The sequence below is a fragment of the Procambarus clarkii genome, chromosome 3, assembly GCF_040958095.1.
Source record: "Procambarus clarkii isolate CNS0578487 chromosome 3, FALCON_Pclarkii_2.0, whole genome shotgun sequence".
Taxonomy (NCBI): Eukaryota; Metazoa; Arthropoda; class Malacostraca; order Decapoda; family Cambaridae; genus Procambarus; species Procambarus clarkii.
This window is the reverse complement of record NC_091152.1, coordinates 18349158-18368486: the sequence shown is the minus strand read 5'-3', so window position 1 is coordinate 18368486 and position 19329 is coordinate 18349158. Positions and strand designations below refer to the sequence as shown.

The 19329-nt window shown below is 45.5% G+C and overlaps 1 protein-coding gene across 1 annotated transcript in view; it reads right to left on the bottom strand.

Moving 5' to 3' along the window:
• The window catches only part of LOC123760886 (uncharacterized), a 119341-nt gene that overhangs the window by 25318 nt on the left and 74694 nt on the right, over positions 1–19329 (bottom strand). The window contains 4 exon segments of the mRNA XM_069329673.1: positions 1749–1903; positions 7734–7893; positions 7896–7916; positions 10403–10500. Coding sequence (XP_069185774.1) covers positions 1749–1903; positions 7734–7893; positions 7896–7916; positions 10403–10500 — 434 coding nt within the window.

The following is a 19329-nucleotide window of genomic DNA, read 5'->3' as shown; positions in this document are numbered from 1 at the left end:
AAGATGTTCACAAATATGCTGCCCTTTTGGTGGTTTTAGCTAATACTGTACATTGTGGGTTAACATTCAAGCACAGGTGTTCTGGAGGTTGAACAGCGTTCTGGCAGTCTGGAGCCAGATTCACGAAGCAGTTACGCAAGCATTTACGAACCTGAACATCTTTTCGCAATCTTTAGCGGCTTTGTTTACAATTATTAAACCGTTAATGAGCTCCGAAGAACCAAGAGGCTGTTTATAATAATAACAACAGATGATTGGGAAGTTTTCATGCTTGTAAACTGTTTAATAAATATATCCAAAGCTGTTAGAGATTGAGAAAAGATATTCACGTTCGTAAATATTTGCGTAACTGCTTCATGAATCTGGTCTCTGGTACTTGAGATTATGTTGAGATGATTTTGGGGCTTAGCGTCCCTGCGGCCCGGTCCTCGACCAGGCCTTCTTTTTGTTACACCCCTCCCCCCAGGAAGCAGCCCGTAGCAGCTGTCTAACTCCTAGGTACCTATTTACTGCTAGGTAACAGGGGCATCAGGGTGAAAGAAACTTTTTGCCCATTTGTCTCCGCCTTCACCAGGGATCGAACCCGGAACCTCAGGACTATGAATCCGAAGCACTATCCATTCAGCTGTCAGGCACCCTACTTTGTGAATATCCATGGGCCATGGCTTCCTTGTGTGGCTTTGGGTACTTGCTTGATACCTGCTTGATGGGGTTCTGGGAGTTCTTCTACTGACTTGTGAGAGTTTGGTCTACCAGGCTGTTGCTTGGAGCGGTCCACAGGCCCACATACCCATCACAGCCCTGTTGGTCCGGCACATTTTTTTAGACAACAGTCTAGTTTTCTCTTGAAGATGTCCACAGTTGTTCCGGCAATAATATTTCTTATAGTCGCTGGGAGGACGTTGAACAACCGTGGACCTCTGATGTTTATACTGCAGTGTTCTCTGATTGTGCCTATGGCACCTCTGCTCTTCACTGGTTCTATTCTGCATTTTCTTCATATCGTTCACTCCAGTATGTTATTTTACTGTGTAGATTTGGGTTTCCATGTGTATATTATTTGGTATCTCTCTCGTCTCCTTTCTAGTGAGTACATTTGGAGAGCTTTGAGACAATCCCAATAATTTAGGTGCTTTATCTCGTCTTTAGGTGCGGGCTCCTGCTCTGAAGGGGAAAGTGAGTACTGAGCAGTACTCAAGACGGGACAACACAAGTGACTTGAAGAGTACAACCATTGTGATGGAATCCCAGGATTTGAAAGTTTTCATAATCCATCCTACCATTTTTCTGGCTGCCGCAATATTTGCTTGGTTATGCTCCCTATTATGCTTGGGTCTGCTGCTGCGGCCAACTTTTCTTTTTTATTGATTCCTGAGGTGCTCACTTCTCCCTGGTAAGTCCTCTTTTTCTGCTCCATAGATAAATAGCTACAGGAAGCCACAAGGGGTTTCCCCCCCAGAAAATCAGCTTTGAATGTAATAAAATACCAATTCCTGAGTGAGCCTGGCTCCCTGTCACCCTCCCTCCCCCAGGGAGTCAGGTGCTTCCCATCATTCGTTGAACTGACTGGCTTGCAGCCTGGGAGTCATGGACTGCCCACCCCATTCCCACCTAAACAAATGGGGAGGTAAATGAGCATGAGGTGGATATATATATATATAAAAAAAAAAAAAAAAAAAAAAAAAAAAAAAAAAAAAAAAAAAAAAAAAAAAAAAAAAAAAAAAAAAAAGTCAGTCTACTGTACTTACTCATAAAGGATGATATTATGTCCTTAGCTTCAAGTGGACTTAAGTGAAGCACTTCTGCCAACTTATCTCGTCCAGCTCCATAAATTACAGCATATACAACTCTTTTTGTGCGTTCTCGTTCACTTGTTGTCACCTCACTCACGTCTTTGCCTAGCCTAAACACAGCAAAAGAAGTAATACTATAATATACACTTAAAGGGTCAGGAAAGAGAAAGAGAGAATTGCAGAGCAGACAGTGCCATTCTGATATATTATTTTCTGAATGGCCATACAGTACAATAAAAATCAGCATTGTAAGAGAGACCCTTGAGAAGTGAATAACCCAGGTGAGAGACATAGAAACTAGATCTCCGTGGTGTAGTGGTAAGACACTCGCCTGGCGTTCCGCTGTAACAAACTAGGCTGGTTGTAAGAATTATCCAGAGTGGTTTATCGACAAAAGAGAATGGGAAGCTGGGCCCGCGTGGTGACCCGGGACCTGACCCCAGGGAATTCGCGGTGAAAATAATCGACGCCTTGTTCATAGTTGCGTATAATGAATCATCCTATAGTATTCAGTAATTTAGAGAAATTAGCCTTTATTCATTTTGTATTAAAATGGTATTGTATAATATTCCTGGTTATAGTACCAAGAGTATTCTAATTATTAAGAGATTTGAGTTAAGTCACCATCAGTGACGTCACGAATCAGATCTAAGTTGTAAGGCGCGAGTGACCGGCGGTCATAGGTCATCAGAGTTGACATGTCCACTATTTCTCAAAGTTCAAATAACCATTTTGGGGAACGGGAACAGCTCTGCCGTTAGATGCTTGTGTAATTTAACTTCAGTAAAATAATTCAACCAGTCTGGATCAATTAAGTACAACAGAGGTTAATTGTTATAACTTAAACCTTGCTAGTAACTTGGTAAAACTTAGACTATGCGGAAGGATACAATGCTCTAGTCTGGGGAAGACCAGACGAGGAGAGATCAGTGTGGACTCCAGATCAACTGGGAGAGGTCAACCATCTTACCTCTCTCCCAAGACCAGCCCCCAACATCTAGAGCTGGTCGCCCAAGGTAGAGTTGCTTTATGAGTTTTTATAGGGATAGTCAACTCATTGCCGTTCAGGTCAAGTAGGGAGTGAACACATTTAGATTTTGTTTTAGTTTTCTTGTAATAAATTAATTAGTTAATATTCTGCATTTTTATTATTTCCATGTGTTTGTTATATGTGAACTTGTCCTGGTCACGTGGTCCACACGAGGCAGAGTTGGATTGGGCGCCGATTCTAACATCGAGTCGGAATTCATCATTCCCGTGTAATTAATTCCACACTCTAAGTTTTCAAGGTCATCGGTTATAGTGGGGATCAAGCCCCACGGTTGATTAATTAGCATGATCGATCCAGACCTCGATCATTGCTCAGTGTTACTGGTCTGGTGGTGGAGGCGGAGGCAACTCTAGGGTTTTGCTCGAAGCCTATGTCACGTCATACGGGTTGTAGAATCCTAAGTCGGTCAATCGTCTGAGGACCACGTGGCGTGGAGTCGGCTTTAGTAAAAGTTTTGGAGTCCCTTGTAGAGAAATAAAAAGTAAGAATACGGGTAGAGGGAAAAGAAGGAGGAAAGATAATTCGAGAAACCCTCCCCGTGATACACTGCGAGCGCTATGTCATGGGTTCGTATCCTGGCCGGGGAGGATTTACTGGGCGCAAATCCTTAACTGTAGCCTCTGTTTAACGCAACAGTAAAATGTGTACTTGGATGAAAAAACGATTCTTCGCGGCTGGGGATCGTATTCCAGGGACCTGCCCGAAACGCTACGCGTACTAGTGGCTGTACAAGAATGTAACAACTCTTGTATCTCAAAAAAAAAGAAAAAAGAAAAAAAAGAAACAGCAGTGTTAAATGTTGAAAAACAGTCTGGAACTCTTACATTTAGAATCCCCACCAGTACAATAGTCAGTTCTGTACATGCGCAGAGCATTGTCATAGCAAGAAAGTGTCATCCCCAGAACAGTGTAAACAGCAAAGAAAATACATATTTAAAAAGTATATTCAGTGCTGGAAAATATATAGAAACAACAGTGCTAAATGTTGAAAAACAGCCAGGAACTTTATAAGACATAAAAATGAACTATTGGGAGATACTAATGTGTATGAAACATTATTGGAACCAAGCAGTTGGTCATACATGTGCTAGCTGCCTCGTTCACTTGGTTTTGGGCAGGGTTGGAGAGCAGTCCAGTCGTCGCTTGTGTAACGTGTGTGGGGGGGGGGGTCTCTCCTACAATAACAATAAGTGCATTTGTATCACATACATGCTATAGCGGTGCTCAGTTCCCATGTTGGTTAGGGATAGGCAGTTTTAAAACTAAGGATATTTATGGAACCCCTGTGCATAGGTGGTGGTTTGTGTTGTTTTGATTCACTCACTCGCCTTTCTGTAACACGTGGTCTAACCACATCAACTTTGTCCACCATTTGTAAAGTGTTTAAGTGTTAGAACATAGTATTGCTAAAACCCATGCCACCTTAGTAATTACCAAGGAAGGATAGAGTACTGTGGCGACCTTAAGTCCCAGTTGGAATGCATCCTATAGTCTATTCACTCTTAATATTTATGTCTGCTGAGAAGTATCCCCGCTGTATCTCAACTCTCCTAGTATGTAACAGTGTGCCCTATATTTAATCAGTGTCAAATAATCCTGTGTTGTTCAATAAAACCCCTTTGTGAAATTGTACCTCAAGGTGTATTTCTTGTCCCGTATAGAATATGATTCCTTGCTTTCGACTTGTACTTTAGTCGAATATATCTAGATATCCCTCCCATTGTTTATAATTAAATAAGAACAGGTTGTTATTTGTATTCTAGGGTACAGCTTTAAATTATGTGCCTTATTATCATTAATGTAATAAAACCAGTGATGATTGTAATGAAACCCCATTTCCTGGGTGAGCCCCAGAGGCTCCCTGATGCTATCTGAACTTATATGTGCTATATTAGTTTGGGGTCATCTGTCACATGAGCCCTTATGCCTACCATGGACCATGAGCCAGAACCTGGTCCTGGCCCCACGCCAGGGTCTGGCTCCACGAGCCAGAGCCTCTGGATGGCTGCAATGGCTGCAGCCTGCAACCTAAAGCGACAGATGCCCTACTAGGGCCAGGAACGTTAATCAGGTAACGAGCGGCCCAAGCATCGAATAGGGCAATCCCCACGCCGACCAGCAACAGCCGGAACCGAAGGCTGCGCCAGCCCCAAATCTAGCACCAAAGGCCTACCTCGACGAAAAGAACCACGAGCCCTGGCACGACCTTTCCGGGAAGGCCCCCCTCCAGAGCAACAACAACTCAGACATAGGCAGACAACTAACCGAGGCCGCCTGCAGGTACTGCACCACAGCAGACTCGGCAAATAGCAACGGAAAAAAGGGCGAAGACAACGAAGAGCCAGAGCCCAAGCGGATTCCAAGGAAAAAGCCAGCACCGCCTGACGACATGCAAGGCGAGAAGCATAGAACCGTGAAACCACATCATGCAGGATGGGTGCGAAGAGCTTCAACAAAGCAGACGACGCCCGCACAGTTTCCGGGTCCGGCAACACACCAGACCCGGAAATGTCCCCAAGCGCCTCCACATCCAATTCAAGCCAATCTGAGGACAGCTCAAGGAAGGAAAAGAAACACAGGGCCGAAGCAAGCAGGCCACGAATCCGCAACCAAGGCGGCCGAAAGGGAAGGAATCTGCACGTGAAGCTGCATGACACCAACATCCCGTGGAAGGGCAGGGGCACCTGGAACTTTAAGAACAAGAGGTCATAGATTTAAACTAGCTAAACACAGATGCCGAAGAAATAAGAAAATTCACTTTCGCAAACAGAGTGGTAGACGGTTGGAACAAGTTAGGCGAGAAGGTGGTGGAGGCCAAGACCATCAGTAGTTTCAAAGCATTATATGACAAAGAGTGCTGGGAAGACAGGACACCACGAGCGTAGCTCTCATCCTGTAACTACACTTAGGTAATTACACACACACACAAAAGTGGCAGCAGGGAAGACCCCTCAATTATAGACCTGTATCATTGACTAGTGTAATAATAGTGAAAGTATTGGAAAAACTAATCAAAACTAAATGGGTAGAACACCTGGAGAGAAATGATATTATATTAGACAGACAGTATAGTTTTCGATCTGGAAGAACCTGTGTATCAAATTTACTCAGTTTCTATGATCGAGCCACAGAGATTTTACAGGGAAGAGATGGTTGGGTTGACTGCATCTATCTGGACCTAAAAAAAGGCTTTCGAAAGAGTTCCACATAAGAGGTTGTTCTGGAAACTGGAAAATATTGGAGGGGTGACAGGTAAGCTTCTAACATGGATGAAAAATTTCCTGACTGATAGAAAGATGAGGGCAGTGATCAGAGGCAATGTATCGGAATGGAGAAATATCACAAGTGGAGTACCACAGGGTTCAGTTCTTGCACCAGTGATGTTTATTGTCTACATAAATGATCTACCAGTTGGTATACAGAATTATATGAACATGTTTGCTGATGATGCTAAGATAATAGGAAGGATAAGAAACTTAGATGATTGTCATGCGCTTCAAGATGACCTGGACAAAATAAGTATATGGAGCACCACTTGGCAAATGGAATTTAATGTTAATAAATGTCATGTTATGGAATGTGGAATAGGAGAACATAGACCCCACACAACCTATATATTATGTGAGAAATCTTTAAAGAATTCTGATAAAGAAAGAGATCTTGGGGTGGTTCAAGATAGAAAACTATCACCTGAGGACCACATAAAGAATATTGTGCGAGGAGCCTATGCCACACTTTCTAACTTCAGAACTGCTTTTAAATACATGGATGCCGATATACTAAAGAAATTGTTCATGACTTTTGTTAGGCCAAAGCTAGAATATGTAGCGGTTGTGTGGTGCCCATATCTTAAGAAGCACATCAACAAACTGGAAAAGGTGCAATGACATGCTACTAAGTGGCTCCCAGAACTGAAGGGCAAGAGCTACGAGGAGAGGTTAGAGGCATTAAATATGCTAAACTAGAAGACAGAAGAAAAAGAGGGATATGATCACTATGTTCAAAATAGTAACAGGAATTGATAAAATCGATAGGGAAGATTTCCTGAGACCTGGAACTTCAAGAACAAGAGATCATAGATTTAAACTAGCTAAACACAGATGCCAAAGAAATATAAGAAAATTCACTTTTGCAAACAGAGTGGTAGACGGTTGGAACAAGTTAGGTGAGAAGGTGGTGGAGGCCAAGACCGTCAGTAGTTTCAAAGCATTATATGACAGTGTTGGGAAGACGGGACACCACGAGCGTAACTCTCATCCTGTAACTACACTTAGGTAATTACACACGTATGCAATAGTACATTCTAAACAACTGAAATTATTGGTCTCTGTATGCTAACAATCTGTAGCCAAGACCAAACAGGGTGGAGCGTGATAAAAGTTTGGCTGGAGGGATTCATTGTGGAGCCTGCTGCTATTTGATCATTGACCTGGTGGATAGTTAAATAGTTAGGTAGGGTAAAGCTTGGTGATCTCTCTATTGCAAAATTAAACTTAAAAAGGCTTTTGAGTATATGCAGGTATTTTTCTGTCTACATTTTGAATTGAGTATTTTTAAGCATTTCTCTAACACCAGCATGAGCCAATGTGGATGATTTGAAAATCTCATTGTTGTAATTATAAGAATGTTGACTTGACTTTGACTTGAACCCTGATTTTGGCAGATCATATCCACGATGTTGTAGAATCTTGCCTTGAGAACAACCATACAAGATAGCTCAGAAATGGTAGTCATGAATATAAATAGTAACTTTTCCCCATATTCAGAGATAATTGATTTATAACACCCTCCCTGGGACCTTACATTTAGATGTGAAAGTTCTCTGGTACAACTAAAGTGCCATGTTATATAGCTGTTGATATAGTAATTTTATTATTGCTAGGACTTACCACAAAGCAGAGAGTTGTTTGAATATGTCAATGAGTTGTGATTTTGGCTGCCTGAAGCCAGCAAGTAAAACTGCATCCTGAGACAAGTGAGCCAACATACGTAACTCTGTCTGTTGAAAGTCTGCAGCCACGAGGATATAACCATCTCTACTTCGGAAAATTCTCGGGCCAACACAACTGTCTCTGTATATTCAAAATCAAACAAAAGTAATTAAATGATGGATGAAAATTGGAAAATATTATCATTGCACCTAGCAAGTGCTGCTATGAATTACTGTACCAGCTTTCACAGAATTATCTGTGAATGGCTTTTTGTTTTCTACTCAAGTATCCTGTTCTCGGGGTTAGACTTTTCTGACAATAGTTTGATTAGTGAGGCTGTTCATGTTAGTGGCTCTCAGTCCTACACAGCCATCACAACCTGCTTGATCACGCATGTCTCATAACATTTTCCAGTTGGGATTTTTCACATGCCATGAGAAGTGACATGAGGCCCAGAACAGTATTTATAATGGGAAAGCATTAGATTGTTGAAGAGTACCATCACTGGTATGATGACCAATGTGATCAAGCTGCATGTGACTCAGGCACGAGTACAAATATTACCGGGAATATAGAACAGATGTTAATGAGAAAGAAATAAAGTGTAAACTATGTGGTATGTTAAGGTCTCACACCCTCACCCAGCATGTTCTTGATTCCTCGTTGATTAATGTACAGTATATAGAAACACTGAGATAAGAACTGTTCCTGAACAAATTGCTTGGATGTGTCACAATGGAAAGTGATGATATTATGGAGAGATATAAGAGTTTTGCATCAAGAGTGTAACTTTGTTGAGTTGAATTGAATTGAATAAACCTCACTTTACAGTGAGGTTTCACTCACCTTTGTCTGTGTCATCATAGTTCAGCGACCCATGACTTTGAAAGTTAATAAAGCATTTCTAAAACTAGTGCTTTAATAGCTCTTTATTATCCTAATGAAACTAAAGTAAATAAAACCCAAAATATACTGTAATATGATAGACATCTGCTATTTGAGAAATTATTCATGTCATTGGCACAAGAACTCCAGCGCGAGTGGACGGGTCTAATCCATGTGCACACAACACTATGCTTGTTTCGTTCGATTTCGTCGCCACAGTTCAGTGATCGTCAGCTTCGAAATAATAAAATTAATAAAACAGTTCTAAAATGAGTATTTTTTATAGCTCTTATTATCGTAACAATGTTGCTAAAATATATAACCCAAAAATACATAATTTGATGTAAATCAAATATTTGAGAGAAATTTATGTTACTGGATCTACCTTAAACACCAGCCTACTGTAGGGTGCATAGACCTAGTCTGCATTTATACAGTAGGCACCCAGTGCCATTAGCTTTATTAGCTTTTAACCATTAGCTTTGGTTTCCCCTTCAGTCTAGGAATCTTTTTCTAAGATTTTCTTTTTGGTAGCACTTGCCTCCAGTTGTCAAGTCGGGGAGCTTCCTGCTCTCCTCCTGAAGATAGGGTAGTTGTCTTTTGTCCCTAGTGGGCGTTTCATTCATCTGGTGCTGGCTCATCCTTTTATCCTTTTCTGGTGAAGAACAAATCAACTAACTTCCAAAATGATTCTCTCATTATTGATGCTTGTTTGGTTCAGCTGCGGGTGCACCATGTGTTGTGTCAGGTGGTGGCTCTCTGCTGCTACCTTCATGCCACTAATTCTGCCTTAGTGGATGCTTTGTGAGTGGATCTCATGTCCTTGGTTCTTTATTCCAAGGCTCATGTTTCTCAAATCATTCACAGTGCTATTAAGTCTAGCCAGCCATGATGTTCAGAAGTATGCTGCTTTGGCAGATGTTTCTTCAATTATGTCTTGGATTGATATTTAGACACTGGGGTTTTGGCGATCTAAGAGGGTTCTGGTGGCCAGGTGTTTTGTTACTGTTCCTGGGCCTCAACATTCTTGTGCGACCTTGGGTCGGGGTCTCTTGACCTTGGTTCTTATTTTTGTCCTGACTCCCTGCAGTTTTGCCTTCTCTCTAACAAGTCCCTGTATTTACTCATTCAATGTGGGTAGTTAGCTTCAGGGAGCCACAAGAGGCTCTATCCCAGAAAACCAACATTAAATGTTATAAAATATCAATTTCTGGACGAGGCCTGGTGGCTCCCTGATCCTCTCCCTCCTATACAGGGAGTTGGGTGGGTCTTGTTTGTACATCTGCACCAGAACTGACAGCTCAGACTCCTGGAGGTAGCGAGTCCCTTCACTGCCTCCTCTCAAACGAGTGTTGGAGGTGGGGCAAATGAGCTCATGCTAGTTTCGAGAGATTCCAAGGTTTTGGTCTCTCCTTTGTACCCAAGAGTTGTATGTTTTGGTTCACTGACTTTGTGGATGCCTTTCCCAGTGAGGTGATGGGCTGTCATCTGCTCCCTGTGCCTCTTTGAGGGGGCCAGGTTCTGGCTCTTGTTCCTGGTGGGCCTAATAAGTCCGTAGCTGATGCAACCTCCTAGTTGGAAGCCATCTCCACGAAATAGCTTCAGAGAGCCACTGGGGTTCACCCAGAAATTGGCATTTTATTCCATTCAATGTTGGTAAAAACCAATGTCGCCTACTATCACCTAGAGCGGCTAAAGGGTTAAATAATCAAATTTGTTAGGAAATAAAATAAAAGTCTTACCAATATTGTCCAATGTAACTGTAACCGAGTGTTTGGGAATAGACTGTAGGTTTGGGTTGCGGCACTGAATTCGACCTGTAGATGCTGAAGTTTGCTCCCTGTGTTAACAGAACAATACAGTATTTTAGGGGAATTCATCATGAAACTTGTAAACTGAAAAGTACTATAGATGGTGTTCTGAAAATTTCAACTTATGTGAACTACAAACTTGGTAATAGATTGTGGAACCAAAAATGTAAAATGTATAAAGAATCATGCATTGATTCTTAAATTAAATGCTCTTTTCTGGTAGGCCATATAGAAGAACATTCCCCACTCTTGGTACCATGACAACAGAGGGACTCTAGTCCCAATCCAGCAGCGACTAACTCGCCACAGATTCCCTGAGCAGAATAAAATAGAATTCTAAGCTCACAAGATAATCCCCCCCCCCCGTGGTTAGACATCGCACCTCTCGTCCTCTCGGCTAAGGGGGAACAACAGGAAAAGGCCACCTGCAACTTTTGTCAGTGGGATACAGAAACTTCCACATCTAGTCAGAGCCATCTTACTGCATGGGCCTGATGGACACTTACCCTGCATAGGGCATATTCATTATAGAAGCAGAATGTTTAAATAGATAGGTTTTGTTGCAAGCACACTTATATAATGTAAGCCTACATCCTGGTGTGGGATTAAATACTAAACATTTAAGATATTTCCAGGTGAATAACCCTTTCAGCAGAAATGAAACTTAATATTTTGAGTGGAGCACAGAAGAGGAGGAGATCTGCAAACAGAAGAAGAAAATAGGAACACTTCCAAAATTAACATCGTGGCTCAACACAGGTGCAACGACAGTCACTCATACCATTCCTTCAGATATAGCATCCACATCAGCATCCATTCCTGCTACCAATCATCTAGTTTCAGCAGACATTGCCTGTTGCTGCTGCTCGTGACATTTTACAAGAAGAAATATACAAATCTGTAACAGTAAAGGAGTTTGCAATCCATGAGACAGATCTGGGGCTATGAAATATTAATGATACGAACACAATAGATTACTGTATTCGTAGTGGGCCTTCATGTCAATCATGATAGCAACCTTTCAAACTCATGCAGTGTGTATAAAACAGCTGAAGTAGAGAATATGAAGGCAAGGCATTTATCAAATAATGTGTTCAAACGTGAACTGCGGAATGGTGAGTATGTAAAACGTGAATGGCTCCTTGTTACGGCCTCCTTGAGCCAGTAATTGGGTTCTTCCTGCTTAATGGACCTTAGAGAAACCAGGTTAACCCAAAGCGCGTCCCCGGACACAGAGGCTGTGGCACGCAAAAAATGGCAGAGAGCCAAAACCAGACACAAGATATGATGCACCACTGGCCTAACCAACCAAGCATCAACAACCCAAGGACTCCTCCGGAAAGCAGCCGTGTCATTCTTCGCTAGAAAAGGAGACGGCTGCAAATGAACAAACCTATCACCAGAACCAAAATAGCAGGAAACCTCTGCGCCGGAGGAGAGCATGAAGCTCCCCCACCCGACCCCCAGAGGCCAAAGCCAACAAGAAAAAGAGCCTTTGAGAAACAATCCTAAACCGAAGGGGCCACTACAAACCGAGGGGAAGAGAAGGATAAGAGAGCACCCTGTCCAACTACCAGGATGGCTTAGGCAGTGCATGAGCAGGCCGGAGGTGAAACAGTGCCTGAGACAGTTTGTGAAACAGTGCACAAGTAACAACAATACTGAAAGCAAGCTGCATGACTCCACCAGCACCCCACAATACGAGGCGAGAGTATTTGGCATAAAATCACGATCCCGAAACAACCACGAGAGAAAGGATGAGACAATCTGAACAGAAAGCGAAGTACACCTATGAAGAGACAAAAATAAATGAAAGAAACTTCATACTGTCGCCGAGACGAAGCACACAGTTGGAACACTATCAACAGACATCTGATCACTATACAGATGGTGATGGACTCGAGTAAAAAAAAAAAAAAAAAAAAAAAAAAAAAAAAAAAACAGACGCGAAGACTCGAGGAGAAGATCGAATCAGCCATGTCACGGACCAGACCGAACTGCTGAAAGAGGCGGAGCCGCGAAAAAACCTTTGGGTTCGGACACCAAGCAAGCAGCACCTGAAACCAAGGCTGGGTTGGCTACCATGGGGCCAAGAGGACTACTCTTCCCTGGTAAATCTCCAAGCGAGCTAGGATCTGGAGCAGCAGCTGAACCGGGGGTAGAAGAGGTATAGGTAACCCCACCTCGACCAGTCCTACCTGACGGCATCGACCCCGACGATCCCGCAGTCGGGGAAGGGCACCACATATATTGGGAGACGCCTCGACCACACCGACGCAAAAAGGTCCACCTCCTGTAGCCTGTACCATCCATTACATGGACAGGGGAATGAACTGGGACAGGACATCTGCCAGGACGTTGGACACTGCCGAACATGAACGGTAGGGAGAGCCAAACCCCCGAGATCTCAGCAGATGAGTCACCTAAAGCGACCAGCCCTAAAGAGCCTAGGACCGCATCGAATTCCCATGGTGCCAAGGAGCAGTCCGAATGGAGCTTGATCGTCGACCCGCAAGCGACCTGAACCCTCCGAAGTGACATCCACACTGCCACAAACTCCCGCACCGTTCTGTGGGTCCAACGAAAAGACAGACACCACCACCACTGGCCGGCCTGGTGAGCACTGGTCACAAAGCCCCAGCCAAGAGACGATGCATTCGTGAACACATCGAGCTAGGGCTCGGGTAGGCGCACTGAACTCCGAAAAATCCAAAGAGGAAGCCAGAGATGCAGTAGTCAACGCAAGGCCCCGGGAGGCCGAACCCAATGATCATGAGAGAGGCGGAAGGGACATTCCCCGAAGGAACCAGAACAGCCAACTAATCCAAATCCGACCCAGAGGGTAGACAATCACGCTAAAGTTCAGGCTCCAGCCCAAACCCTCGACCAACTGCCGAGTGACCTGGGAGCCCTCCTGAAACATGCGAAGGCGGGACCACAGCCGAAGCAGAGACTCCGGAGGGATAGACAAAGAAGCGATCTGAGGGTCCCACATAAGACCCAACCAAGTCTGAACCTGAGAGGGAATCAGATGGGACTTCCGCCAGTTCACCAAGAACCTGAACCCGACGAGCTGGGAAAGAACCAAATCCCTGGCGAGCAGACAAGCAGACTGGCTGGGAGCCCACACCAGCCAGTCATCGAAGAAGGCTAGCACCCGAACACCTAATAGACGCAGATGGGCCACCACGACCTGGGTAAGGTGTGTGGATACGCGAGGTGCCAGGTTCAACCCGAACGGGAGAAAACAAAAGCAGTAACCGAGACTCCTCACAACAAAAGTGAGCCAATCCCTGAACTCCGGATGAATCGGGATGTGCCAATACACATCCTTGAGGTCCAGGGACACCATCCAAGCACCTGGCTCCAACAGTAGCCAGACCTGGGACAGAGTAGTCATCCAAAAGGGGGGGGGGCCAAGAAACTCAAGGGTTCAGCTGAGACAAGTCCAGAATGAACTACAGGTCTGCACAGTCCCATTTCGGGACTGGGAACAGACGGGAAACCCACCTGAGGAGTGTTGTCGTTTCGACCACGCCCATGCGCACCCACTCCATGATGACCCGACAGAGCGCAGGAGAAGAGGCCTGGCCCGCCATTCCCGAACCCCCTTGAAGGAGGAAGGGGGCCACCCAATGCCAACACAGGGCATCAGAATGACCCAAAAAAACACAAATCATGAGACCAGGCATGAGCGAACAGCACGAGCCTCCCTCACATCGCCCCATCAATGGGAAGAACCGTGAAAGGGGCCGATGCCCCTTGCGAGAACCCAGCTTACACACAAAGCAATCACTGCACCAACCAGATGAAGATGGGTCCAAAGGCGGCACTGGCTCAGAAACTGGCATCAGCGGCCTACAACGATGAGAGGAAACTCAAGCCCTGGCACGACCCTTCCAGGAAGAACCCCCACCCCCGGGACCCCCCCAAAGATCCAACAAGTCTGACATCGGACGACAACTTGAAGAAGCTGTCTGAAGATATTGTCCGATCGCAGACTCTGCATACAACAGGAGACAAAATGGTGACAAAAACTTAAGAACCATGGCCCAAGCAGATTTCAAAGAGGAAGCAAGCACCACCTGTCAACACGCGAGATTCGAAGCGAAAGACAGCGACACTGCATCCCACTGTATCGGCGCAAACAGCTTCAACAGTGCAGACGATGTACGTGCCACTGAGACAAGGCACCAGACCCAGGAACGGCTTCAAGCGCTTCCACATCCTCCTCAAGCCAATCCAAAGACAGCTCCAGGAGGGAAAAGAACCGCAAGCCCGAAACCAATAGTACACGAGCGTACAAGTCCTCAGCTATCAGTGCAGCCGAAAGGGAGGGGAATCTGATCATGACGCTACAACACGCCAACATCCTGCTGAAGGGGAGGGGTGAACAAACACGCATTGAGGTGCTCAAACTCCCCCCCCACAGGTAAACCTGGACTACCGTCAGCGCCTCTCACCAGTCAAGCGTGCGGGTATGACAAAGTATGCCAAGCATCCAAAGACAATACAGGGCAGTCCGCTAGCCAGGACGACTCTGGAACCTTATAACAAACCCAGTGGGAAGACGAAGACCGATTCATAACAGATGCGTAATCTGGGTTGTGCAGGAGGTAACTCACCGCGGGATGCAAGAAGCTGAAAACCTCCGGAAGGATAGAACCGACGGACCTGTAGAGACGAAGGGACATGGAATCGAACCCGGGGAGGGGCCGACACCAAATTCAACTTGCATGCGGAGGGGTGGAAAGAAAACCCCACTCCTTGCAACAGTAAGCCTCGCTCGGAGGGTAGAAAAACCCAGGCGGGGTCCAGCGGGCACCCAAGGGCCCCAAGTCAACCCCTCCCCAACCCCAGGAACCTCCACACCTGGACCCTGGGTTGACTCATCCTCCAAAGCCCCGGCCTCAAAAGAAAAAGTCGGGGCAACCGGAAAGGCAGGAAAGAAGGGGGGCCAAGTGGTCAGACCCCGACGCCATGGCTGGAGGAACTGACTCGAATGCCTCCGTCGCCACCCCGGAAAATGCATTCCCCAAGACTGCCCAAGTCTCAAAACTAGTTAAGCCCTGCCCTGACCCCGAAACCCTCAGACACTTCCGAGCCGGAAGCAGAAGGGGAAGGACCAAAATGCAGTACAGCAAGGAAAGAATAAGGAAGGGGGGGTGCGGACTGAACCAAAGCTGAAGCAACCACCAAGTCCGGGTCCCTATAACCAAAACGGGGCAGCCTTGGGGCTTCCGAGTCAGCAATCAACCAAGCATATTGCAAGAACCTAAAATTAGCATGCAACGCCTGAGCTTCCTGCACCCTGAGCTTCCTTGGGAGCCGGTCGGCCGAGCGGACAGCACGCGGGATTTGTGATCCTGTGGTCCTGGGTTCGATCCTAGGCGCCGGCGAGAAACAATGGGCAGAGTTTCTTTCACCCTATGCCCCTGTTACCTAGCAGTAAAATAGGTACCTGGGTGTTAGTCAGCTGTCACGGGCTGCTTCCTGGGGGTGGAGGCCTGGTCGAGGACCGGGCCGCGGGGACAAAAAAAAAAAAAAAAAAAAAAAAAAGCCCTGAAGCCCGGAAATCATCTCAAGATAACCCGTAGAGAGACATCAGTGGACTGAGTGAACTGAGTCACTAACAAGCAACAAAACTCACAGGACTCCGGGTCGCAAGTGTCTCTGACCCAACAGGCAGCATGACGGAGGCGAAAACAATAAGCGTCGCCCTGAGACAATCTCACCTTGTGCAAACTCACACAAGGCGAGAGGGAACCCAGGGGTTGCATCCATCGGATCCCGTGCGCCCCCGCAAGGATTCCCAGGGGCCCTTAGACTGGTATCGCTAAGGGTAAGCCTAGGCAGAGTACTACTAACCGGCGCCCAAAGCTACCAAATAAACTGCTAAAGCTGAACCCTCGGGACATGTCCACTCAAGTGAGCCAAGCAGGGGATACTTTCGAACACCGGAGGTCAAGACCCTAATATAACAGGGGCAAGGGGGCACAAAGGCAGACCCTCCCTTACCAGGCAAAAACAAAAATTCTGCAAGAGGACAATGTACCCAGGAGGAACAGAACCGGCCGCTGTAATAGTTGAAAACTAGCTGCGCAGTACCCCGCACCCCTACCAGTGCAAAAACTACCACTTACCCCAAGGTAAACAAGGGAGGAAACCCCCACACACTTGGGGCGGTCAATCACCGAGTAGCAAAAGACCAACTGAGGTAGACCCCAAGGTGACTTGTGGCAGATAACCGCAAGGCCCAAGGGTGGTTACTTATAGGGCACTCAAGGAAGGGAACCCTAAGCACATGCAGCCCGAGTACCTGTGAATATTACTCCCAGCTCGCACAAGGCCCGGCAAGGCCCAGCACAACACAGATACTAGAGCTGGAGCCACACGACTGAGCCACAATCACATCAGTCGAGAACTGGAGAGTGGATCGCCGGCACGGTGGGTCTGGGACTTCCCCTTCCCCCTCCCGAGGAGGGGGGAGTTGTGCAGACATGCAGTGCTACACGTACTCACCTAGTTGTACTTGCGGGGTTGAGCTCTAGCTCTTTGGTCCCCGCAAACTCAACTGTCAATCAACTGGTGTACAGATTCCTGAGCCTACTGGGCTCTATCATATCTACGTTTGAAACTGTGTATGGAATCAGCCTCCACCACATCACTACTTAATGCATTCCATTTGCTAACTACACTGAAAAAATTCTTTCTAATGTCTCTGTGGCTCATCTGGGTACTAAGTTTTCACCTGTGTTCCCCTTGTTTGTGTTCCACCCTTGCTAAAGAGTTTGTCTTAGTTCACCCTGTCAATTCCCCTGAGAATTTTGTAGGTGGTTATCATGTCTCCCTTTACTCTTCTGTTTTCCAGGGATGTGAGGTTCAGCTTCCTTAGCCTTTCCTCGTAACCTCCAGGCTGGAGCTGCATACTCCAGGATTGGTCTTACATAAGTGGTATACAGGGTTCTGAAAGATTCCTTACACAAGTTTCTGAAGGCAGTTCTTATGTTGGCCAGTCTAGCATATGCCGCTGATGATATCCTTTTGATGTGGGCCTCTGGGGACAGGTTCGGTGTGATATCAACCCCCCAGATCTTTCTCTCTATTTGTCTCTTACAGGATATCACCTCCCAGATGGTACATTGTATTCAGCCTTCTGTTCCCTTTGCCTAATTTCATTACTTTACACTTTCCTAAGTTGAACTTTAGTAGCCCTTTTCTAGACCATTCCTCTAGTTTGTCCAGGTCGTCCTGTAGTCTCTGTCTATCTTCATCTGTTTTGATTCTTCTCATAATTTTTGCATCATCAGCAAACACTGAGAGGAATGAGTCTATACCCTCTGGAAGGTCGTTAACATATATTAAAAACAGGATGGATTCAAGTACAGAGCCCTGTGGGACTCACCTGGTGACATCTCGCCACTCTGATGCCTCCCCCTTACAGTTACTCGCTGTTTCCTGTTGCTTAGATATTCCCTTATCCACTGGAGCACCTTGCCTTTTACTCCTGCCTGCTGCTCCAACTTTTGTAACAGCCTTTTGTGAGGTACTGTGTGAAAGGCTTTCTGACAGTCCAAGAAAATGCAGTCTGCCCACCCTTCTGTTTTTTGCCTAATTTGTGTTGCTTGGTCATAGAATTCTGTTAGGCCTGTGAGGCACGATTTACCATCTCTGAACCCATGCTGGTGGTGTGTTACAAAGCTATTTCCCTCCAGGTGCTCTATGAGCCTTTTCCTCACGATCTTCTCCATCACCTTGCATGGTATACAAGTTAGGGAAATGATGAGTGACGTCATAAGCGTTTGCTCGTTTTCAATTGGAGAGTTCTGTCCACTTGTTAGTCTTCTTCAGTTATTTTAACCAGAATAGGGGCCCGGTCGATGGCAGACACAGAATGCTCCTAATCCCATATGCATTTCTATAGGCTACTGCTCCTTGTGCCTCTCTGAGGGGGGCCAAGTTTTGGCTCGTGTTCCCCGGTAGGCCTAGAACTCCATTCACACTGACCGATGCCAAAGTCTAATGAGTACACATCAGCCTGGATAGCTCGGGGAGTCAAAGTGACTTTCCCCCAGAAAACAATTAGATCTGACCCTACACGTTATATATAAATATCTACATTTGTATGGACCATAACAAACCACTAAGCAGTTCTGGTGGGTGCAGTAATGAAAACAAAGCATAGTACTACAGGCTACTCAGCTGATGACACCACCCGACTCAGCAAAATGCCTCCAAACACATAGTACTCCACACAAAACACTAATTCAAGCCACATCACTGCCATTATTATCTGAATCCTGGTCACTAAATCCTGAATATGAATCACTCATTTTCTATGCGTCAATTTTGTAAGGGAACATAAGGTGCTAATTCATGATATGTAGATGCACAAAACAGTGGCTAGGTGCTGTGAATGTCTTCTTCCCACTGTAAACATCATAAAACAACATAACCAGCATTGTGTTCACTGATATCTGAACTTTGTACATAGCCCTTTTCCATTAACATTGCAAAATAATCACAGTTATTCATATATTTCACCATTACTACATGATGCTGTGGTAACAAGCTGTGCAGGCTCAAACCCGGGTGTGAAGGCCTCAGTACTGAGTGAGCAACCAAGGCTGGCACACGCAGCATGAGCTAACGGCATTGCTGTTCAGCTCGAGACCACAGCATTGCCTAAAAAGTCCAAATATATACAAGTATCTGGTATTATTTAGCCATGATAGTATTACAGAAGAGCCTGACTGTGATAAAGACTGTGCTGTGTACATGTTCAGATATCAGTAAATAAATGCTGTTTCAAGATGTTCACAGCGCTAGCCACAGCACACTGCCATTATTTCGTCCAT